The following is a 25,392-nucleotide window of genomic DNA, read 5'->3' on the forward strand; positions in this document are numbered from 1 at the left end:
TCTACCTTTAGTAGAAAATGTGTTTTTAGCTGGTTTTCCCAGAGAAAATTGCTACTGAGAGAAAAGGACACTTTCCTTGGGGAAGATAGAAGTCTTAGAGATCATCTAGTTTGATTGAGGAGTAGAATGATTAAATGATTTGCCACATGGCTAAAATATCTATCGACTCATCAGAGAATTGCTAAGAATGCAGCCCCTATTGTCAAACACGCTCCAATCCTCTTCCAGTTACAATAGACCTAGAAGCAGATTCTGCTCTAGTGGCTTATACAATTGTTAGATTCCTTTCATCCCACATTCCATATTAAAATAGTTCAAACCCTTCACTTTAGAGGAGATAACAAGGCTTAAAGAAAGGAAGAGACTTTCCCAATGTTATACAAGTGAGCTGCATAAATGATTCAAAGCTTGTTCTGAGGTTATGAGTCTGGAGGACTGAAAAGAAGGTGCCATATGTAGAAATAGGGCTGTTCAAAAGGAGGGAGAGAGATGCACACCAAATAAATGCTCATTTCTGGACATTGGTTTAGAATGTTGATGGTCCATCCCAAGAGTGATGTCCAGTAAGGACCTGGAAATGGAGGACTGGGCTCAGAAGTGAGAGCCAGTCTGAAAATATGTCATCAAGCAGATATTTGAAACCACGGGATTGGAGATCTACAAGAGTGAATATAGACAAAAAAGAAGAGATTGACAAGGTGTTCCCAGAGATGATCATTTAAGGGAAAGATGAGAAAATAGTGACAGGGACAGATGACCATGCAGGAGGAAGGAAATTATATAGACATGAGAATCACAAGGACAGTGTCCCAGAAGTCAAGGGACAAATCAGAAATGAATAAACACTTCACAGAGTTCAAAGAAGATGAGGACTGAGAAGAGGTCATTGAATTGATGATAAAAAGTCATTTCTGACCTTGGATGGGACAGTTTCAATAGAGAGGCAGGGATGGCAGCCTGAGTGCAGAGGCTTGAGAGTGAAAGACTAGAGAGTGAACATATGTGATAGATGTCCAAAAGTAAAGGGAGGAAAGAAATAGTTTAATAGAGAGAAAGGATCACAGGGTTGTTAAGATTTTCTGTCTTTATTTTTTAAAGAAGGGGAGAGGCCCTGAACATTAGTTAAAGCAGACAGGGAGAAGATGGAAGCAAGGAAAGATCTGATCATCTTAATCCTCTGTGTATTCTTCATTGGCTCCCACTTGCTTCCTGAACATAGATTATTTCTTGAGGCTAGCATTCTTAGATTCTTCTTAATTGCTTCTCAATGTATTTTTGTGGTCTTTTTTTGCATATTACTCCTTCCTAAGTATTCAGTAAAACCTTCTACCTGCCAAATATGCCCATGTTCTCCTACCTTGGTGTTTCCCTTTAAACTATTCCTTATAACTGGATTTTCCTTTCTCCCATTTCACCTGCTAAATAGCCTTGACAATGCAGTTCAAGGCTGCTTCCTTCACAAAGCTTTCCTTCATGTCTACTTCTCTAAACAATATCCATCCACTATCCCTAGTTTTTTCCTCCAAGTTAACCAGAACTATTCTAATCTTTATTCCACATCAGAGTCCTTCAGAAACCTGAAAACATCCATCATGTTTCCTGTGCTTAGCTTTTTTAAGTTAAACATTTCCATTTCCTAAATGGAACTTTTTGGTCCTTCACTACTTGAAGGCAAAACTCTTTACCATCTTAATTTCCTTCCTCTCAGGGATGACTGATTCCGCTGAGAAAGAGCATTTATTCAGAAATTAGGTAATATTCTAGTGGATAGAACCTTGGACCAGGACTCCGAAAGACCCGAATTTAAATCCTTCTTCAGACACTAGTTGTATGATCTTGGCAAATCACTTAACCTGTCTAACTCAATTTTCTCATCCATAAAATGGGATAATAATACTAGCAGCCACCCCTAGGGTTGTTGTAATAATAAAATGTGATAATAATTATAGAGTGCTTTGTCAAATTTTAAAGTATTAAATAAATGCTATTAGTATTATTGACATCATCATTAACAACACTCTGGCCAGAATTACCTAAACAGGTGAGCTTACTAAGGGAAGGACTGATTTCACCATTTTGAGGGTAGAGTTGAGTGGGTTTGAAAAGTCCCAAAAGCTGGTAGTAGATTTGAAAAGGATGATAGAGTAGCTATGAGAAAAGTCCCTTGCCATCCCAAATTTAATAAAGCAGTCTCCAGACAGGGAGGATTCGCTCAAAGCTTTCCTCTTTTGCTGAGGGTTTCCTTAATGATGCAGGTGGACCTGGAGGCCACTGTGTTTACCTTTTTAGCTCTAATTGTGACTATTTGGGGATTGCAAAAATCTATGACTATTTGGGGATTCACTCAAAGGTTTCCTCTTTTGCTGAGGGTTTCCTTAATGCTGCAGGTACCTGGAGGCCATTGTGTTTGCCTCCCTAGTACTAATTGTGACTATTTGGGGATTTCAGGTGTATGTGCTGGTAGACACACATACACACAAGTGCCTGTTCACCTGTGACATCGCTCCTTGGGGACATTGACTGGGGACTTGAAGCCTCCCACAGCACCAGCATATAGTGGATGTTACTTATTTGTTGAATTTTAATTGGCTGAACAGGACACTGATGGTAAAGCTCCGTATTTGAAGTCTGAGGAGCTGGGCTCAAATTCTCGATTTGCCACTAAAGTTACCAGGCGAATGACTTCAGATGGATTTGAACCCAGATCATCTGACTCCCCAGCCAGTGTTCCGTGTGTGGCATCCAGGAGCTGGGAGAATAAAGGGAAAGTTTTAGATAAGGGCAGGAAAGGCTAGGCCAAGGGCACTGTGAATGCTAGGAGGGCAGGCTCTCAATAAGTTTCCCTAGAATGGGTCTGGGGGGGCTCCTAAGGCCCTGCCCTATCCTCCTGCCTCATACACAAGGAGAGCCCCTCGGCCCGGAACCTGCCTCGCGAGAAGTCAGACCAAGGACAGCAGCCTCTCCCTCCCCTGTCCCGGCCGCTTACCTCCCTCTGGTTTCCAAAGAGCCAGTGAGTCGGGGGTCCGGGGAAGGGGCGCAGGGCTCTCCTCAGTCCCTGGCGCCGGAGGTAGAGCTTGACTACCTGCAGCAGTAGCAGCGCGAGGGCGAATGTCAAGGCCAAGTGCAAGGGCCGAGCCCGGTGGGTCTCCAGCCAAGATGGGGACGCATCCGAGCCCATGGCTCCGGACACTCCGGGGATGCTCCGCTGGAAGGCCGGGCGGCAGGTGGGGCAGCTTCTTCGATCCGAGCCGAGTCCCCTCCCGCTCTCCCACGGAAAACCCCCGCCTCCGTCCCCCGGCGGAGCCCCGCCCCTTCCCCCACCCTGCATACCCAGCCTCCTCTCTGCACATCCCAGTGCCCTTCCTTTACACCGCCCCCCTCCTTCCCCTCCCCCCGGCGGTCCGCACTTCCTTCCATCCATCCCTTCCCCCGCAAGGTCTGCGGTCCGCCTCCCAATCTCTGCAAGGAAGGGCCAAGGCTAGGAGAAGGAAAGGGGAGTTGGCAGGGGTGGCGCATGGGGAGAGCGGCCCCAGGCTTGGCGGGGGAGCTCCGAAGTGAGGAGCAGCCCCTCGTCAGCCCCGGGCAGTGCAACACTAGCAGAATCTCCATGGAGCCCGTTTCCTGGTCAGATCGGGGCGCGCGAGGTGGGGAGAAAGAAAGAAGGAATAAACACAACGGGAACGGCCTGTGGCTTTGGGTGCGCCAAAGCAGGAGAGAAGCGGAGGCCTTCTTCGCCTAGAAATCGCGCCTGGGTGCAACGGCACCGAGCGAGAGCCATTCTCCATCCCCCGCCCCTCCCCCCACGTTCTCTGGGCCTTCCTCAGTGGGCCTTTCGGATCTCCTCCTCGGGTCCCGGGCTTTCCCTCCCACTAGCACCTCGTATCTGTGTTTATTCTGTATGTAAGGGGGTTGGAAGGAGCTTTAAATCTACTTAATCGGGGCAGTCTCCTTCCCTCTGGTCCGGGGGGTAAAGGGAATCTTTTACACACAATGCTTAAATGTGGGTAAGGGTGCGGGAAGGGGGGAGGGGATAGCTCCAGATCTGAGGAATGAAGTCCTTGGCCCCTGGAGCTCCAGCCACGAGGACTTTAACTCCAGCCAATGCTGCTGCCAGCCCAGACAGGAAGCCCTGAGGATCGATAGTCTGGGAGATAGACATCTGGTGGTTCCAGCAATTCATTCAACTCAGTGTGCTCAATGTCCTCATTCTAGGCCTAGAAAAGCTGTACTTTGTGACTCAGAATAGTTTAATATCCCATTAAGTCTGACAAACTATCAGGCCTGGAGCTGCCCCCTCCAACCTATACCTTCTCCTTCCTCTCAAACAAATGCAAGAAAATCATGAAAGTCAATAGCTTGCTATAGGAGATAAAGAAAATACTAAAGAAAATAACATTTTAAAAGCAACTAGGCCACATGGTAAAGGATGCACAAAATGCTAAGGAAGAGAAAAATGCCCTTAAAAGCAGAAATGACAAAATGGAAAGAGGCACACAAATTCATTGAAGAAAAAAACAAAAACAAAAACCTTAAAAATGGAATTGGCCAAATGGAAAGGGAGGTACAGGAACTCTTCCCAATTTTTCCTCTATCTTTCTTAACCTGATTTTCAAAATCCTTTTTTAATTCTTCCATGGCCTCAGACCAATTCATATTTTTCTTAGTGGCTTTCGAGGAAGGAGCTTTGACTTTGTTATCTTATTCTGAGTGTGTATTTTGATCTTCCTTGTCACCATAGTAACCTTCTATAGTCCGATTTTTTTTTTTCCTGTTACTTGCTCATTTTCCTAGTCTATTACTTGACTTTAACTCAAAGTGAAAGCTGGGCTCTGTTCCAAGCTTCAGGGATTTTGTGCAGCTGTTTTCAGACATACTAATAGGGATCTGTAAGTTTTAAGTTGTTCCAAAGTTATATGATCTAAGGAGAGGTGTTTACTCTCTGCTGGCCTGTGCTCTCCTCTGTGAGCCACCACAAGCACTGCTTTCTGCCCCAGAACTGTGAGAGGAAGATCCCTACTGCACTGGGCCACAGTCTCTGGTGTGCTAGACCTCCTTGACCTGAGATTGCCACTCAGGACTGAGATCTGGATCCAAGGATTCAAGAATGGGCAAAACATTGGAGTCTAGCTTGGTACTAGCAAATAGACCCCTTTTAATCTCCTTGTGACCCAATTTTTGACTCCCTTAATTGTGATCTGAAAGCTCAAGAAGTATCAAGTACTGCTGCTGATTCAGTGTCTCTGAAGGCCCACTCCTGGTTTTCTAGGGCCTGTTCTCTCCTGACCTAGCCTTTGCTGGACTGTGCTCCATTCTGACTCTGGTGCAACAGACCTTTTCTGCTGAACTTCTAAGTTGTTTTGAGTTGGGAAATTGTTTTACTCCTTTTTCTAATGAGTTCTCCTACTCTAGAATTTGTTTAGAATCATTATTATTGGAGAGATTTGGGGGTAGAGCTCAGGTAAGTCCTAGCCTTTAGTCCATCATCTCAGCTCTGTTTATAAAACACTTTTACTTCAAATAAGTTCACATCTAAATAAATGAAGTAATATTTATTTTTCAAGGATAGGTAAAGTCATTATAATTTTTAAAAACAACACTTTTGCTTAACTGTTCTATCTATTCAATGTCATCCCAATTTGGTTATTTAAAAATGTTTTTAACAAGTTAGAAAAAATAATAACAAACTTTATTTGGAAGAATAAAAGATAAGGGACTTAAAAGAAAACCAGGGGGAAAAAAAGGTAAAGAAAGAAGATTTGGCAGTATCAGACCTTAAAACTATTTTTATAAGGTAAGAGTATTGTTGTAGTGTAAAAAGAATAATTTTGATTATTTTAAATTAAAATTCATTGTATAAACAAAACATGTAGCAAAAATAGAAGAAATGCAAACAATTGGGGAAAATACTTTTATAGGCAATTTCTCAGAATGTGATTGGACTGGAATATATTACATACAGTATCTATTTAACTATATATATAGTTCCACACTTTATTGTAGCTTTCTTTATGATAGTGGGAGAAGGGAAGGAAAAATAAAATTAAAAGTATGCAGCAGAGAACAAAAGAAACCTAATAGGAAAGCAAAGAAAAACTGGCTAGCTATGAAAATAATGTGTAGTAGTTATTATATAGGTTTCCTTAAAATGGAAATTTATGTTTTATATTGAATTGTCTCTTATGGTTTGGTATACATATGGTATTGCTTTTTTTCTTTTCTCATTTTGCATTTAAACTTAAAATAAAAAAGAATTACCAAAAAATTCATTGTATTGCTGAGAATAGCTAAGTCATTCATAGTTGTTCATCACACAATTATTGCTGCTACTGTGTACAGTGTTTTCCTGGTTCTTCTCACTTCACTTTGCATCAGTTCATCTAAGATTTTTCTGAAAGCATCTTCCTTGTCATTTCTTATAGCATATAATCTTCCATCACAATCTATGCTTTATTTTGTTAATTATTTACCAATTACATTTTAATCTAATTTGGGCTGTACTCTGGAATGTTGTGAACAACATGAAGTTACAGCCTTTTTGTCTGACATTTCTGGCCTTAAACAATTGCCTAGGACACTGAGCAGTAAAGCAGCTTGTCTAGGTTCACACAGCCAATATATTTAGGTAATCACTGTTTAGGAAGGAATCTGATAAACTGATAAGTGTCCAGATGAGGACACCTAAAATATGAAGAACCTAGCTATCATCAAGGAAGATTGCTTGATGAGACTGGACATATTTAGTTTGGAGAAAAGATAACTCGAGGTGGATTAATGTTGTCTTTAGTTATTTGAAAGGGGGAATTATACTTGCTGTCATTGATTCTAGAAGGCAGAATCAAGAACAATGGATAGAAATTATAATGAGCTAAGTTGAAGATGGATATCAGCATAAACTTCCTAACAATTAGAGGTGTCTCAGCAAGGAAAGAGTTGTATTACCTTCAAAAGGTATTAGACTTCCCATTTTTAATAGTCTTCAAGTAGAGTTTGGAGGGTCTCTCGTCAGATATAGTATGTACAGGGCTGATTACTCTGACGTGAGTTGGACTAGATGGTCAAGTGCTCATCAGACTTTAATTCTAAACACTGTAATTCTTTGGTTTTCTAGATATTTCATCTACCTCTTCCCAACAGATACAACTTCTTTCCATTTGTAATGAAGTCACTCTCATGCTTTGCATCACCAGGATAAGTTCAAAATAAACTCACAATTTTTATCTCTTTAAACTATACAGGAAAAAGATTCCCTTTTATCTACTCCCTTACGCTTTATCTGTTCCTTTATATAGTAAACATTTGCTCAGAGTACAATAAAAAGCAACTCATCTTTATTTGGAAAGAAAAACCATTATAAGAATAAAAGCAGCAAATTGTTCATCTTTCACTTTGGAAGATCAGTGACATTATGGGTGATGTCTTGATTTGTTCATAAATTGGTTTTAAGTAAGGCAGTATTGCATGAAGTTCTAGCTATTTCATTATCTTGGAAGCCTTGTCTGGATATCCTGTCTAAAATCATACCTGTGTTTGGTAATAGCAATAGAGTCACATGGGGTTATCATTTTGTGGATGATTTGGTGATGAAATTCTCACTCCTCAAGTAGGTTTTTTCCTTCACTGGAGGACTCTCTAAGTCTGTTCTATTGCTCTCAGCATTCAGGGAATCCAGGTTCATCACTATCATTAATAGTGGTTTGAGCAGAGGGAAAAAGTGAAAGGCATGGACCTAGAAACTCTAATTCCTTCAGCCATTGCCCAGATCTAGGATTATATAATTTACTCCAAAGCCAGAGAGGAAAAAAAAAGATTGAAACCTTTTGCCCAGTCCAGACCCGTAATTCCATGTCTCTGTATCACTGACTAAAGCTAAAGATCTTGATATCTACTATGATATCCAGGAGATCATGAAATCCACCACCACTGTACAGCAGGCTAGTGAAGTGGCTTTAAATACAGATGAATCCCATTCTTGGGCCTGAGAACTATTTGGAGAGAGGGTATGGGAATCTTCTCAAGATCTGGAAGTAGTTCAAAGCGGAGCAATGTCAGGGCCAGGCCCAACTTTATTAAAAGCATGGCAAAATGCTGCCCAATGCAGTTCCTGGGGATAGGAAAGAAAGGGAGAGAAAATAAGATATGAGTATATTTTGTTTCTCCTTTTCCTTTAGTGTCTCTTTGAAGTCTTAAGTCCTTGAGTAGAAAGACTAAAATATCTTCAGGGTTCAAAGGGTTTAGGATTTAGGATTTAAATGAAAACATTTAGAAAAGTAAACCTAATCCAACCCCCTTAGATTAAAGAAAAGTAAACCAAGGACCAGAAGGAATCGAATAATCTCTGGGTCAAGAACCCAGGAAAAAGAATCCCAGAACTTCAAATTTGGAAAGGATTCAGGAAGCCATCTAGTCCAAGTATAGCCTGGGTCAGAATTCCCATATCTATAGCATCTTACAACAAGTCGTCATCTAATTTTTCAATCATTTTTTGGGAGGAGACTTGACTTTGTAACCCTTCCATTTCAGGATAACTCTACTCATTAGGGAGGTTTTTCTCTTTTCTTACTGCTTTTCTTACTTTGTCTCTTCATTATCCTCCTCCCCCCAAAGCTCCTAGTTTTGGTGTGGGAATCCAGTTGCATAAATCCAACGCATCTTCCACAAGATGGCAATTAAGTGGCACAGTAGAGAGAGCACTGGCTTGACATCAGGAAGTCTCATTTTCATGAGTTCAAATCCAGCCTCAGACCTTTATTAATTATGTAGTTCTGGCCGAGTCACTTTAGCCTGTTTGCCTCAGTTTCCTCATCTGTAAAATGAGCTGGAGAAGGAAGTGGGAAAGCACTCCAGTATCTCTGCCAAGAAAACCCCAAAGAGGCTCACAAGAACAAGAACAGGCATTACTGAGATGACTGAACAATAACTTCCTTTCCAGTCCTTGAAGTTATTCCTCACCTGGTCCCCTCACTAAATATTTACTTCCTCAGGCTAAACACCACTAATTTATTATTCAATTCATCATCATATCCAACATGACCATGAAACCTCTCACCATTCTTCTTTTCCTTTCTAGGATATAGTTCATATTGCCATGTTTTTCTCAAACTGCAATGTCCAGAATTGAACATAATATTCCATATATGGGTTAACCAGGTAGAGTAATGTGGATTAGTCTCTACTTATCCTAGGACACTTCTTCTAAGCAAGTCCCATTTCCAGACACTTCATAATATTCTTTATATACTCTCTTCTAGCCAAATTGACCTGCTTACCGCTTCCAGCCTCCAGACCTTTGCGTATGCAGTATTCCATACTTGCAATGTACTTTCTTTGTGGCTGTAGATGCTTCAAAAGCATAATTCAGGCACCACCTGTGTTTGTGTTTCCTCTGGAAATCAGCTTGTGAACAGTGACAATCCAGCACCTCCAGATCATGTAAGCTCACTGAAAGTGGAGACTGTTCCTTCATGTTTTTATAGCCACAACACAGAGTTCTGACTAGTTGACAATGGAGTTCACTTTTTAAATGTTGGCAAACTTTATTTGATTTGAATGTGTCCTAAATTTGCATATACTTTTAGATATTAATTATATTTTATTGTTTAAACAGTATACCAAATCCCTAGGTCATTTTCAAATGAACTGCTCCAGTCATGTTTCTCCTTCCTTGGACTTGAGAAATAGATTCTTTCAAGCCAATGTAAGATGACTCATTTCTACTTTCTCTTTTAATATTTCAAGTATCCCTCTTAGTCTTGTGTGATCTGAAAATCTATTAAGTATGTTACCTATGTCATTATCCAAGTTATTCATAAAACAGTAAACAGCCCATGGCCAAGTACAGGGGACATTAAACTACAGACTGTCTTCTGGTTGTCTATCATCAACTGCATCATTGGTTCACTCCTCTTTTACTCAGGTCTCAGATGTAGATATGATTCCTCATACCAGTCCTTCTAGTTGTTCCCTAGATCTCATCCATTTTTATCTCTTCGGGAAGATTTTCCCCACAACTATTTCCCTTCTAATGCTTAATCTCTCCTTATTAAGAAATTCTTCTGACACTTACAAACATGTTCAGATTTTATTCATCCTCATAAAAATCCTCATTGATTCCATTAAGCTATCATCCCATATCTCTCCTTCATTTCTCAAACTCCTTGAAAAAGATATCCACACTCATTACCTTAATTTCTCTCTTTGCACTCTCTTCTCAATTTGAATTGGGATTTTATCACTCAACAAAAACTACCAATTATTTCTTAATTTTCAAGTCTTGTGATCTTTTCTCAGTTCTCATCTTTCTTGAATTCTCTACAGTATCTAACTCTGTTGAGTAATCCTTTAATGGAATACTCTCTCCTCTGTAGAGTTACATAACATAGTTCTTTTTCAATATTCCTCGCCTATGACTTGCTGCTACTTATATTCATATCATACCTAACTTGGGGTTTCTTGCAGCACCATGGTGATCTCATTGGCTTTGACAGGTTGATTGCTATCTCTATGCAGGTGACTCTGTAATCCCTCCTCAAATCTTCCCTCTACTCCTATTCCTTTTGCTAAATTCTGTATTTCTGCTGCTGACTTCATCCTTTCGCATCCAATTGGTTACCAAATCTTGTTGCATCTCCTTTTACATCATCTCCCCGTGTTTTTTTTTCTTCACTCACACTGCACCATTCTTGAGAAGGTCCTCGAGAGGAAACTTAGACTTTCCTCTAGGTTAAAATACAGTTATCTTTGATCGAAGTTCCCATCACTTCACACCCAGCTACTGCAATGCCAGTTAATTGGCTTCCAAACTCCAAGTCTCTTCTACTCTAATCCATCCTTTACTTGGCCATTCAAGTGATCTTCCTAAAATGAAAGTCTGATCATTCACATACAAACTCTTCACTTCATGAACTCCAGTGGCTCCCTATCACTTCCAGGATCAAATATAAAATCCTCTATTTGGCTTTTCAAGCCCTTTCTAACACAGTAACTCCCCCCACCTTTCTAGTCTTCTTATACTTGTTCCTTCCCTGAACCCTGATTTTCTTGATGCTCCTCTCAATTAACACCCTATCTCTAGAACTATCTCTATCTTGATTTTCACCAACCTGCCCCATTACTGGAATTCTCTCACTTTTCATTTCTGCTGTCTGCCTTCTCTGGTCTCTTTTAGGTGAAAATCTGATATATTTTTTTTTTACAACAAAGACTTTTTCCTGATCTCCCATAATTCTGGTGCTTTCTCTCTGTCAACTATCTCTAATTTATCTTGTTTATATCTTGTTTCTATGTTGTCTTTAACTGTGAGATCCTTGAGAGCAGGGAGTCTTCAATACCTTTTTTATACCCCCAGTGCTTAGGACAGTGCCTGGCACATAGCAGGTACTTAATTAATTTAATTAGTTGATTGGTTTTTATTGGCTAATTGGCTAACAATTCTCATTAGGATGGGTGGCTAAAGTGAAAGGAATAGTTTGTGGTCAAGGAACACACTGGTCTCTATTATGGAGTTCTTATACTTCAAAAACCTCCAGTCATTCCCTATTGCCTCTAGATACAATTCTACTTTTTGTATTTCTTCCTACCTCTCCCTGCCTTTCAGAGTGGTTTTCTCACAAGTACAGCTGAGATACTACTTCCTCCATGACCCTTCAGTGGAGTGTTTTGTCCCCCTCTTCCATTAGAATCATAAGTATGTAACTTTAGAGTTATTTAGAGCTATTTTATATAATCTCCACATTTTACAGAAGAGGAAAATGAGGTCCGGGAAGGCACAAGTAGGATCTGAAGTCAGGTGCTTTGACCATGATCTCCTCCACCAATAGATCCAATAGAATCCAAAAGATTCAGGTATCTATTCCCACCTTCATTAAGTAAACTCTTTAGAAGAAGTAATAATTTCATTTTTGTTTGTGTGTTCCCAAGTGAATAGGGTGAAATCCCTATACCCTATTCCCAAGGGAATAGGGTGAAATCATAGCATCATATTATAGAGCTTAAATGGATGAGCCCATTGAGTATAAATTTCAGATGGAAAAACAGAGAAAGGTTAAGTGACTGCACATATAATAAGCATTCTAGGGGGGATTGGAATCAAAGTCTCTAGACTCTATAGTCTGTCCTCTGTCTACTTACTCCCTTGTCCTAATTTCCACCCCCAGTAGAATCATTTAGGATAAGGGCTGACTCATTTTTATCTCTTTAGTCCCAGATGTGGAGACACCTGTGTGGCACACAGCAGGGATTTAATAATGTTTGATGAATGAATAACCAGTACAGAGACCCAAAGATGTTGGTATACCCTCAGAGATAGCATGTCTTAACTATTGAAGTAGAGTCAACATCTAAATTTAATTCAAGGGCATAAAAACTAGGAAAAGAGATAGAAGCAAAGGAGGCTGAGGGAAAGAGCCTTTCCAAATAATGTTTTTGACATTTTTCACCACAGTGACCCATATAATCCAATGCCGTATCCTTACCTGGATCCAGCAGAAAATGGTAGGAAAGCATAAGGATGCCTCTTCGAATAATTCTCTTGGGAGAACCTTTCAGGGTCAAAGACCTGCAATGAGACCCCCATCAAGCCCCATCCCCATCACAATGAGTAAGAATATATTGCTCACAAATTCTAAGCCTTATCCAAAATGCTTTTCTCATCCATTTGGGGACAAATGGAATCTTTAGAACTAGCCAGGCTATTTTCAACTGTGCAGAAATCCCTAGAAAAGAGAAAAGCAGGTCTGAGCTTTATTCTCAGTTGTCATGGAGATACAAACAATCCTCTCACCATTTCACATAATAGAGCTTTAATCCTTAAGACTATGGCTGAACCTCCATGAAGAGGGGCAGAGAGGGTATTTATTTGATGAGTTTTGAAGGCTTAGATGATGAGGCAATTTAGATGCAAAAGGACTTTTCCAGACAGTTGAGCTTGGGCTGATGAGGGAGGTCATGTTGGGTACAGTCTCTCCTGGCCATCTTATGGCTATATTCACTAGGGGTTTAATATCAGTTTGTTTTGTAATTTAATAATGCTAATACTTTAAGCGGTTGGTGTTTCATCAGTGGAGGCCCTCTGTCCCCCATGTCCATAACAACGCCTTCATTGCTTTGGGGAACAGTTGCTGAGCTACACATTTTAGGTCACAAACTTTGCTGTCTTTCTTTTGACTAGAACTTGAGGGCAAGATCCATGGGACATGTGACCATGTACTGGAGGTCTTCTCTCCTGATAAGCCCAAGCAAGGCATCCCTCACCCCAGCTTTGGAGGATGTTAGTGAATTAAATAACTCCCTCCTCTCCTATAACTAGTCCAACAAATTCCATGGAATGGCCATGGAAGAAGTGTGCTCCAGGGGTATTTCAACAAATCTGAAGTTCTGCAGGAGCTAAAAGATAAAAATGGTAAAATATAAAGAAGGGGCAGCTAAGTGGCGCAGTGGATAGAGCACCAGCCCTGAATTCAGGAGGACCCGAGTTCAAATTCAGCCTAAGACACTTAACACTTCCTAGCTGTGTGACCTTGGGCAAGTCACTTAACCCCAGCCTCAAAAAAAAAAATAAAAATAAAGGAAAAATCATGTTGATCAAAACTAAACATTCCCCACCGTGGAAAGGTAGTGCCTCAATTGATTCTGAGAAGACGAACAAGATGGACTTGCCTTTACAGCATAGATGTCATTCTTACCTTTTTCCTAGCCACTTATCTATATAAGATTTCAAAGGAACTTGTCTGAACTCAAACTAATTATCTTAAGGCATTAGAGTGCTGGGCCTGGAGTCAGGAAAACTCATCTTCCTGGGTTAAATCCAGCCTCAGATACTTACTAAAAAGTGTGACCCTGGGCAAGTCACTTTATCCTGTTTGCCTGTTTCCTTATCTTTAAAATGAGCTGGAGAAGGAAATAGAAAACCATTCCAATATCTTTTTCAAGAAATCCTCACTACTAAAAAATGATTGAAAACAATCAGGGAGTAGCTTATTGAAGGAAGGGGATTTTGAGCCAAGAAGAAACGAGGGACAAGGCTTCTTCCCTCTCCTTTGAAGTAACAAAGGGAAGAAACTTCTGCTGATCTTAAGTGAAGGTCTGTTGCCTCAGCTAAAAGAGCTTTGTGACACTCCAGTTGAGGAGTGTCCAGTTGAGGATGCAGGAGCATCCAGCCAAGCCAGTGGCTGACGTTTAAAAATACTGTAGCTGCTTACTGAAAAATAAGCCGAGGAGATCAACAAATTGGTCTGTTCAGCAGAGATATTGAGCCAGCCTGGCAGCAGTGCCCCAGTTTCTGGGTGGCTTGACCCCATTCAACACCTACAAGTGACATTGCAGCCCAGCCTTGCAGCTGCAGAGACTAGGAAGGATTCAGTCCAGCCACTGGGTGACTTGTCTGGCCCAGTGCAGCCCTAGATTGGAACATCCAACCTTGATACCAGGAGGAACAAGGGTATACGAGCCATCAGACAAAAGGAGAAATGCTTCATGAAGAGACAGCTAGCTAATGATGGAGTGTTTGGAAATGAGTTTTGGAGCCACATTTGCTCTTCCCCTCCATTTTACCTTAATTTTGTGCCCATTCATTATTGTGGGAGAATATATTCCTGATACCAGAGGAAAGCTTCGTAATTGCTTTTCTTGCTATGCTATGTCTATATAATGTCTATATAATGTATATATTAAATGTCTATATTAAAGATCAGACTTTACTGGCTGATTGTGAAGGGAAAACCCTGTGGTGGGAGCTTGTGAGCTAGTATTTAGCCACTCACAAGGTTATCTATAGAAATCCAGTAACATACATCTCCCTGGGGATCCAAGCTACTGATGATGGTGTAAATTAGGTGAGTGAGCCCTACAGAAGTGTTCCAGAGGAAGAAGCGGTTTTTTCCTTTATGTATTTGATTCTCCTGACACTTGATCATGATGTGGAGACGTACCAGAATTCTTGAAGGCTTTGCCCGTAAAGTAACAGGTGTTGTTGGTTCTACTAAGCATTGAACATGGACCTGACCACAAACAGCCTTATGTTTGTGGTCTCCTGATCAGTCTGGGTCAGGGTGGAGAAGTTCATTATGAGAGACTTGATTTTAGGTGGAGAATTATTTTTAGCCCCAGCAACTCTTGAAGATCAACTGTTAGGGCTGATCATGATTTGCTCCCATGATATTTGAGAAGCACATATTTTGGGAGTCAATTAGAGTGAATGCTTTGTGATTTGTGTTAGTGGAGAGAAGGCCCACATTGATGAAAATCGTTCCATTCTTTAAAATAATTCCTAGGATTCAGGATTAGTTGCCATTTATCAAGTGCCTACTATGCAGCAGACACTATCCTAAGTCTTGAATCATAAATTTTATCATAGATTTATAAATACATTATACCTTAGTGATTATTTAGTCCACCTCCTTCATTTTATGGAAAAGGAAATGAGATTCGGAGAGGTTAGTCAATTCCTAAGGGTCGTCAAATAGCAGAAATAGGATTTAAATCAATATTTTCAGAACTATTTCAAGTATATGGGAAGAGCAATATCTAGCTGTCCTAAAGAAGGTCTGGATGTCACAGCTTCTATCAGAAACAATCATACCTCTGGGTTTTCCCAGACATCAGCGTTACGGTGAAGAGCCCAAATGTTCAGGGTAACTATCATACCTACAGAGGGAGAGAAGACAGGAGGAAGAATTAATATTTTTAAAAACTATTTTTGAAGCTTTGTTATCTGGGAATATAAAGAAAAAAGAGAAATAGTTCTTGATGTCATGGGATTATAATCTAACTGAAAGAGATAATGTACTCACATACACATAAATAGATGTAGACATAGATAAATATATAAAAAAACTAGATATAGATAAAATAGATGGATATATAGATATAAAATATGGGTACATTTGTTAAAATATTTATATATCTATAATATGTTTAGTAATTTACTATATAATCATTTATAGAGGTATTTAATATATGCCATGGATATTTATTTATTTATTTTTTCTTTTTCTGAGGCTGGTGTTAAGTGACTTGCCCAGGGTCACACAGCTAGGAAGTATTAAGTGTTTGAGACCAGATTTGAATTTGGGTCCCCCTGAATTCAAGGCCAGTGCTCTATCCATTGAGCCACCTTGCTGCTCTCTGTCATGGATATTTAGATATATAATGGATATAGAGGCAGCTAGGTGGCGCAGCAGATAGAGCACTAGCCCTGAAGTCAGGAGGACCTGAGTTCTATTATGACCTCAGACACTTAACAATTCCTAGCTATGTGACCCTGAGCAAGTACCTTAACTCCAATTGCCTCAGCAAAATAAATAAATAATGGATATAGATAGATATAAATATATGGATATAGATATGTTACAAATACTACATGAAAGGTAATTTAAGACAGAGCAAGAAGAATTTTGTATAAAAGTGATATTTGAGCTGAATCTTCAGGTAGCTCTTCTTTGAGGTCCAAGGTCAGCCTGGGCCAATAAACAGGGATGAGAGGTAGAAGGACATATGTGAAGACCAGTCGGAAGACTTCCTGGATTTGTTCTCCATCCTGTGTACATCTCTCCATCCCTCCTCACCAGATGTGGTCTCCTCCTTTCCTTCCTTCACTCCTTCCCTCCCTCTTCCCTTGGCCACATAAGATCCTCCCTAAGGGCGTGAGTGGCTATTTTCTTCCCTTGTTGTGTCTCCTCTGTTTTGTGGATCTTGAAATCTTTAGTGGGTCCTACTGAATTCTGATTCTGTTAGCGCTGCTATCTTCTCTTTCTGCTACTCTTTGAGCTCCATGATGATTGGGCTAGGCCCAGGCCCAGGCCCATGGGAGGTACTGGGTAAGTCAGAATTAATTCCAAAGTTCTTGGAGAAGAGAGGATTCAGAATAAACAGGATCGAAGTCCTTAAGTACCTGAAGTAATGTTGAAGCTAATTCAAATTTTTTTTTTTTTTTTGCTCAGCCCCAGAGAGAAGAACTGGGAAGGTAATGGGGTCAGGGCCAACATCGTCTGGATATGGGGATAAACTTCCTCATGGTCAGACCTAAGCCAAAGTGAAAAGGCCTGGCTCTGGAGGTGAGAGGCTCTCTTTTCTCCCTGGGAGCCATCAATTTATTAAAAAACAACAACAGTGGAGACATTATAGAAAGGATTCTTGTTCAGGTCCAGGCTGCACTGGTTAGCTTCAGAGGTCCCTTGTTCTTCTGGGAAGTTCTGGTCCTTCTTCCCTGTAACACTGGACACTGTGCACTATGCCTTTGCCACTTTGCTCCAAATCTATATGGTGCCTTTGAAAAAGCAATCCTTGACTGAGCTCCCAGAATAACCTAGGACCTAGCTAGGTGTTTTCCCTGTCTTTACCGGTTTAGCAAGAAAACAAATGACTGGCAGGCTCTGTGTTTCTAACAATCCACGACATCACCAGTTCTCCAGAAAACTGAATTGGGTAGGTAGAGACATACCTGGAGGGAGGGTGCGTCCATCTGGGAAGGTGATGGGCTTGCTGAGCTCCCTGGCTATTTTGGGGCCAGGTGGATAGAGACGGAAGGATTCCTTAATACACTTAGTGCTGTAGGGCATCTGGCCCAGGTGATCCCTGTGAGGAATCACAGGTGAAAAAAAAAAGGAGAAAAAAAAAGGCATTAACTAAGGTTTTCTTTAGCTTTATAAGGAACGGCACAGTGTTTGCCTTCTAGATACAGATTCCCAAAATCTTAAGAGTTGCAAGGGACTTCAGAGAATATTTAATCTGAATCACATCTGAAAAAGAAGCTAGGGTGCACTCTGGGCAAATCTATCTTTCTGGTTCCCCAGACAGCAATAACTTGACTTTAATCACTCCTCTTTTTTATATCCCCCCAATCTCCCAATTTATATATGTGTATATATGCATATATGTTTACCCACACACATATATATAACACATATACATATATAATTCTGAATGATCCTTTTGTCCAGCTGAACAGAGAAAAATGGGAGAACCAGACACTCAACAACTTTGAATTAAACAGAGAGCAGCTCAGCAAAGACTCAACATTCTTCATCTTGAAAAGTGACCTTCCCCATCCGTTGAATACATGTCCTAGTTAAGAGCAAGTAGGGCCAGGCTTGATGGGAAAACCAGACCATTTCTCGGCTTCTGCTAAACCAGATCATGATATAAAAGTTTTCTTTCTTGGTTTGTAGCTTCTCAGTTCTCAGAATGTCAGGTTTAAAGTCAAAACACTTGAGCTGCTTTCTAGTAACATAATTTCTTTTCTAATAATATAGATAATGATATAATGTCTATTAAAGGAATGCTTAGAAGTGAATATTTAGAATTAGAATGAATATTATTAAAGTAAATGTTTAGAAAAGGAAGATTTGAGCACAAAAAGCAAGATAGAGTAGTAGAAAGGATTTTGGACTTGGAATTAGGAGAGTCTTTACTTCAAATAGCTTTGAGGTCACATACAAGTCTTTACTCTCTAAGTTTCATTTTTTTTCTCGGCTATAAAATGGTAAGAAAATCAACCTCATGGGTTGTTGTAAGGATCAAAGGAGATAATGGAAATACAGTGCTCTGCAAACTTTAAACTACTATAGCAATGACAGCTAGTGGAAAGGGGAGGCAGAAGAGCATAGTGGAAAAGGATCAGATGATGTGGGTTCAAATCCTGACTTTGGCATTAACTTTAACATGTGTGATATTGGCTTACTTGACCTTTCAGTTTTTTAGGCTGAAAAATGGGTAGGTTGGAATAGATGGTCTTGAAAGTCCAGTTACTCTTAAAGCTACAAATTCAAAATCTCATTATCAATACAAAGTAACCTTTCGATGAAGCAAGGAACAATCTGGATCAGAATGCTTCTATATAGAATAGGAGAGAACTAGTGACACAGTCGTGCTAGAAAATAATTGAACAAAGTCAGCTGCTTTTCCAGACAGGATGGAGAGATGAGAACTAGATAGGAGAATATAGAACTGGCTGAATGGGTGGACCTAAAAGAATAGTCATCAGGGCAGCTAGGTGGTATAGTGGATAGAGCACCAGCCCTGAAGTCAGGAGAACCTGAGTTTAAATCTGTCTCAGACACTTAATACTTCCTAGCTGTGTGACCCTGGGCAAGTCACTTAACCCCAAAATGCCTTAGCCAAAAAAAAAAAAAAAAAAAGAATAGTCATCGATGGTTTTCTGTAATTTGGAAAAAAATGAATTGGAAACTAATTTAATCCTAAGGAATGTGCCTCTCAGAGAATAAATTTTAGAAAAAAATCAATAATATCTTTGATAACTATTGAGATGATATGCCAAAATTGGGATGCAGCCAAAGCAATATTTGGGTGAAACTTTAAATTGCTAAATGCTTTCATTAACAAAAGAAACACCAGGTTAAAGTATTGGGACACAACTTAAAAAAAAAAGCCTTAAGAAAGTGAAAAACTATAATGAAACACCAAAATAGAAATTCTGAAAATCAAAGGAGAGATTATCAAAATTGAAAAACAAACAAAGCCTTTAAAAGCATAACTATAAATAGGAACTTAAAAAATAAGCTATCAGATGTCATCCTTACTTATTTTCAAACTTTCTTTGTTAAGTGGCTTTTTCCTTACAATCCATAAATATGTCCATGTCACCTATCCTGTAAAAATCAAACTCTTACTTGGTCCATCTCCATTTGTTGTTCTTATTCATCCTTCATTGTCTTTTCTTATAAAAAAAATTCAATAGTCTTTTTGTCCTTCATTCTCAAAGAGGATCAATGACATGAGGAAAGGGACATCTTGACTTGCAGTGAATTAGATTTGAGTGAGACAAAACTATCTGAAGTCATCACTCTCACTCTCTCCTTCAGAGCTATGGGAATTCAGTAGCAAGACATTGGTCAGGATGACTGACAATAATCCCAGATGCAGTGGGAGACATTTTAAAACTATGTCTGTCCCAAGTACCATTTTGTCTAAGGCAACACCCATTCAGTAATTAAGACTAGATAAGAATGGAAGCCAAAGGTGGCCTAGTTTGCCTTAACAAAAAAATCCATCTAGGAGAGAAAGACCCTCAGAGTTGCAAGTCAGAACAGAAACAATTGCTATTTATGCTCATTCTAAGCCTTCAAAAACCCAAACTATGAGCAAGGAGGGCTTGGGCTGTCTAATGTTGGCCAATCAGTGAGAGCCAGAATTATTTGTTTTTCCTTCTCTGAGACACTCTCTGACTGATCCTCTTCTCAGTGTTTATTTTGCTTTCCTTCCAATTCAACAAATATTAAGAGTTTATTATTTATTCCACTCTCTGCCAGAGAGTGTGCTAGGCTATGGGAATACCAAGATAAAATCTATCTCTTTGGATGGAAAATGAGATAAATTTGTAAAGTACTTTGAAAACCTTAAAGCATTATATAAATGCTAGCTGCTGTTGTTACTCTTAACTATTATTAGTGAACATAGCCTGTGCAAATGCATGGTGAGAAGAGATAGCCTATTAAGTCATACTGTAGTAGTACAGTATGACTGGGATATAGAGATTAATATGAAATAAAATCTGGAAATATATGTAAGAACTTGATGGATAAAAGTGTTAAATGTCAGAATGAAAAATTTACATATTGTTCTATTATAGTTATTTGTGTATCTGTCCCTTTAATGCTTCAGTAAGCTCTTGGGTAGCAAGGTCTATGTTGTAGCTATCTTTTATATCTCTCTTTATCTTCAGCACAAAGTCTACCCCACAGGTAATCAATGGATGTTTGCTAAATTGAAAGTTGAATTGCTCTCCTGAGACTTTGTCTTGGGCCAGAGAGAAGGAGGCAACTACATTTGGTGGAAGAGGGAGGGTCTTGGACTTCTCCTATTCTTTGAGGAAAGTAATCATTTCCAACTTAATTGGACATATCAAGGGGATCTGAAGAATTAAGAATAAGTGTTGACTCTCAGTTTAAAAGGGAAAAACCCAAAGGATCAACCAAGGAGTCAGGATTGACTCTTTGGGACTCTTACCAGGTTATGGAGTCTCCATCTTTCAGGATACCTTGGATCTCCTCTCTGCATTTCTTCTGGTGTTCTGGGTTCATGGCCAGGCAGTATAAAGTCCAGGAGAGCCCAGAAGACATGGTGTCTGGGCCAGCAAACATGAATGTGTTTACCTCAGCTACTAGTTCCTCATCTGTAAAGGCTCCTTCATTTATATCCTAAAAAAGTCAAGAATCTTCCTTTATGCAAGACAAGTATTATGGATTTTTCCTTTCTGCCAATAATCAGATTGATTGTAAGAAAAATCTTAATTGTGAAGGGAGAAGTCTTCAAGCCACAAGGGTCTGATTTTAGGACCCCGATAACTTTTTGAGCTCTGCTACTAACATTCCATCTAACCTACAAAACACATTTGTGGTTCTTAATGCTCTTTTCCTCCCTATCCTTAATATGTTCCAATTTCCATCTCACCTGATCTAGAGTCCCAATGCCTCCTGGAACCACACATATTGGTACCATGTCTGGACGAGATCCCAAACTTGGGGTACTTAGTCTAAGTGACTTCCTGCATAGACTATTCTGTTGATGAAGGCTCCACCTCCCTCCCTTGCACTTCCCAGAGCACTGTCTTCACTAACTTAAAGTCCTCTGTAATATCACAATCAGAAGTTTTCTTCCCTTTACTAGATGTATGAAGAAGACATGGACTGCATCTTTATTAATGTTGTACCTTCCCAAAAGGCTAGCATAGTATATATTACATACAACAAGTATTTAATAAATCCTTTTAAATGAATGAATAAATGAATGAGCTATATAGAAAAAATGATTGGAATTAGAGCAACTTTTCATCCAGAGTTGGGAATCTTCCTAGAACAGCCAGTTTGCTATTTTGTTTTAAGCAATTCAGGCTACCAGCCCATTTATCTGATTTTCCAAGTAGCATAGTTTTCCATGGATTGCATCATTTTTGTTTATGGGTCTTCAGGTTTCTGAACATACTAGGTAGATGTTCTACTTTAAAGTTTGGCAGGCTTACTTTGGCTTGGAACAGAATGTCCAGGAAATCCAGATACTTTTTCTTTTTTTGAGTGTTGTCCTGTTCACCTGGATTCTTGAGGAGTTCCCTTCTATCCTGGATAACTTTAGCTGTTTAGAGGGGAGGGAAAGAACATATTTCTGTTATCTGGGAACTATGGATCCTGCTACTGACTAAGACCCCAAGAGACATCTGTGAACTCACTCTGAGATTCAAGTGAGTTTCTTATGTTGATTTTTGGCAGTGATAACAGAACCTAGCGAGCTGATACTGAGGCTCTTGAAAGACACTTAATTAGAGCCCTATATAACATCTCCCATGGTTTTATTGTTAGCTATTATAAGAGGGGATTCTTGATTAGGCATAGGTAGGACTAAATATTATGGAAGTCCCTCCCCAGTAGTTTCCAACATGAGTAACTAAGATTTATGCCAGAGTTAGAAATGGGCAAGTTGGGAAGAAAAGCAGATTTTGGTCTCAATGGTTCCGATGGTAGCATGCTCTTAGTTCAGATTCAGTGTTGGAATAAAGGGAGGCAACTGCAAGTCACTGAACATTTTACAAAAGAGGTTTACTTTGCTTTTACCCTATTTAGCCACTGTTCTGGATGTGCCCTCCATCCCTCACTATCTCCTTTCGAAAATGTATCTGGTCAGTATATCATCAGGGTACCACCCCTCATAGGGTCTCAAGCACTGATCAAGTTCAATGACCTCCTCCCTTGCTCCAGTTAGAGAGAGTGGGGTGAAGGGATCTCTATTTGAAGAGGACATGCAGGGCATTTATCTCCTAATTCCCACTAGCTACTCTCCTGGACTTTTGAATTCCCCCAAACTCATTATTCTGAAAGAAACTATCTCTTAGAACCACAATTTTCTTTAAATGTTTCCTCAGGATCCACATTTTGTGTAAGCCCTTTCCTAAGTCTCTCCACTTGTTACTATTTCCCACATACTGGAGTATCAATGAATTTGTATTTTTTAAGCCAATGTACAACCCCAGCTCTTCTTCCCTAATGAGCTCTTCAAGGTCAAGGGTCATTATCCTTCCTTTCTTTGAACCCTAGAGCCTGGTTCTTTATATATTCTTGTTTGTATTGAATTGATTGAATATCTCAGTCAATCATAGCATTATAGATCTAGAACCAGAAGGACCACACAGGCTTCCTGGTCCACTCCTCTTCTTTTATAGTTGAGGAAATAGAGGGCTAAAGCATATAGTCAGACTCAGGAATTGGACTCAGATTCTACAACTCTAAGAGTACGGCATCCCACCCAACGGTAGTGAGTTATACCCCAGATAGCATCTATGTCTAGTCCACATCTAAGGAAATACCTGGATGCTTCTTTATTTCTTGGCAGAGAGCCTGGAACTTCTGGAAGTCAGAGGTCAGCTTGTAAATGAAGTCACTATGAAGGAAAAAGTTGTGTGTGCGAATGTTGATGTAATTTGCTATTTTGGATAATTTCTGGAAATAGTTGGTTAAAAAGCTGCAAAAGGAGAAGACACACTGTGTTACCAAAAGATAGGGTGATGATCAGTACTTAGTTCTAATTCTAGACTGTTGGCACTGACCTGTTATCTTGGCAGAAATCCTGAACGCTGAAGGTACATTTCAGGACGCTGTCCAAGGTCATGAGCAAGATAGACTGGAAGATGTCCATGGAACTATCCTCAGTTCTGAGTTTTTCCCATTTATCCTAAGAGAGGAAGATCTGCATCACTGTTGCTGTTCAAGAACCCTTTTTTGCTAAGATATTCGCACATGACATTGTTCTCTATCTCTTTGTCTGTCTGTCTGTATCCTTCTCTCCTCTGGATTTGACTATTGAGTCTGTGACTTACTCATGTGATCACGGACAAAAGATGTTACCTTTATATTTATATTATTATAAATTTATTATCTTATATGAAAAATGACATAAAATTAATAAATGCCTTCTATCTTAATATATTAAGTATCTCTAAATATTTTATTTTAATAAAAATTTTATAGTCTGAGACTCACATTGCTTTTTATTGTCTCAATTTTTATCAATTCCATTAGGAAAATTCTGTAAAAAAATTTACTAATGCTTACACTATCTTTGTAGAATTGCTGTGAGGATCCATTGAGATGAAGCACTATAGATATCACAGAAACTCAGAATTTGAAAGGAATAATGTGTAAAGCCAATTAATCTAATCTTTGCTGGCAACTCCATCTTTATTTTCGAGCACACTGCTAGACATAGAAACAAATTCTTAGTTGCTCAGAAGGTTCCAATTCTTGATGGTGTTTGAACCTTTTGTGGGGATTATATTTTTTTCCCTCACCAGCATGATGCAGATTGAGTTCTCTATGACGCTGACATAATCCTTCAGGACGTTGAAGTGGAAGGCTGGGGTCACTAGGCGCCGGTGGTAATGCCATTTCTTGCCGTTCAGGATCAACAGACCGTTTCCTTAAGAAATAATAGCAGTTCTAACTAGGTTATACCAATGATAGCACTGCCCAGACTAAGAAAAAAGTGTGAGTAGTTCCTTGGGATTTTTACCTGTGCTCTCCTATCCTTCTTGCTCCCTTTAATATTCTTTTCTTGCTTTGAAAGAAAATAGGGATAGTCTTGTTTTCTTCTTTACTAAGCACTTGATAAATAGTTCATCCATTCACTTATCATCAATCTATTCTTACTGGCATCTTCATTCCTATCCACAACTATATCTTATAATCTATCTATCTCTGTCCCTATTTGTATACACATACATATGCACTATATATACATACACAAACATGTGCATGTGTGCGTTTGCGCACTTCTGTCTATCATGATTTTTGTTATTGCTATATAAAGTGTTAATTTTTGTGGGTTCCTTTTGTATCCTACTGTTTTGTTCAAGGTATTATCTCAGATTCTCTGTAATTTTTAAAATCTAAATAAGTGTAATTAACAAATACAGACAGTTTTTCTCCTTGTTTAATATGATTATACTTTTATTTTTTCTCTTTTTCCCCTTCAATTTCTTTTTCCTTTTTGATGTTATTACTAATATTTGCCAAGATTTCATTTAAAAAATTTTAATCAGTTCATTAATGCTGTTGTTTTATAGTTCTTCCTTTTTTTCCTGTAGGTCTTAGGATTATATGTGTCTCATAGAATAAACATAGTAAATGTTTTCTTTCTAGATTTTTGAGAATGCCAAAATTGTCCTTTAAATGTATCATTGAATTCACTTTATTCATTTGGACTGGGAGTCTCCCTCCCCCATTTTTGTAGTTTCTTATAGCTGGTCTTATTTGTTTTCCTGCAATTGGGTTATTTAATGTTTCTATTTCCTATCCTGTTAATAGAATTTTATATCTGGAAGGATAGTCCTCCATTTCTTTTAAATCTTCATGTACAGTTTGTGATAGTATGGTCCAATAATTCCCCCCTCCCAAC

The 25,392-nt window shown here is 39.3% G+C and overlaps 2 protein-coding genes across 3 annotated transcripts in view; both read right to left on the minus strand.

Annotated features, from left to right (window-relative positions):
• LOC141541680 (cytochrome P450 4X1-like) overlaps window positions 1-3,277 on the minus strand; it is a 32,756-nt gene extending 29,479 nt beyond the window's left edge. Inside the window, exon 1 of one of the 2 annotated variants that reach the window (XM_074266015.1) lies at window positions 2,987-3,277. In XM_074266015.1, coding sequence (XP_074122116.1) covers window positions 2,987-3,178 — 192 coding nt within the window. In that variant the 5' untranslated portion in view covers window positions 3,179-3,277. The remainder of the gene's footprint in view (window positions 1-2,986) is intronic. The other variant, XM_074266016.1, reaches the window with a different exon arrangement.
• Window positions 3,278-5,534: 2,257 nt separating this feature from the next.
• The window catches only part of LOC141541674 (taurochenodeoxycholic 6 alpha-hydroxylase-like), a 34,427-nt gene continuing 14,569 nt past the window's right edge, over window positions 5,535-25,392 (minus strand). The window contains exons 4-12 of the mRNA XM_074266009.1: window positions 24,287-24,414; window positions 23,546-23,670; window positions 23,306-23,460; window positions 21,971-22,080; window positions 20,959-21,149; window positions 17,435-17,568; window positions 15,575-15,639; window positions 12,471-12,553; window positions 5,535-8,101 (exon numbers count right to left, since the gene is read on the minus strand). Of these exons, the coding sequence (XP_074122110.1) occupies window positions 7,933-8,101; window positions 12,471-12,553; window positions 15,575-15,639; window positions 17,435-17,568; window positions 20,959-21,149; window positions 21,971-22,080; window positions 23,306-23,460; window positions 23,546-23,670; window positions 24,287-24,414 (1,160 nt within the window). The 3' untranslated portion in view covers window positions 5,535-7,932. The remainder of the gene's footprint in view (window positions 8,102-12,470; window positions 12,554-15,574; window positions 15,640-17,434; window positions 17,569-20,958; window positions 21,150-21,970; window positions 22,081-23,305; window positions 23,461-23,545; window positions 23,671-24,286; window positions 24,415-25,392) is intronic.

Source organism: Sminthopsis crassicaudata, chromosome 4 (genome assembly GCF_048593235.1).
Source record: "Sminthopsis crassicaudata isolate SCR6 chromosome 4, ASM4859323v1, whole genome shotgun sequence".
Classification (NCBI taxonomy): Eukaryota; Metazoa; Chordata; class Mammalia; order Dasyuromorphia; family Dasyuridae; genus Sminthopsis; species Sminthopsis crassicaudata.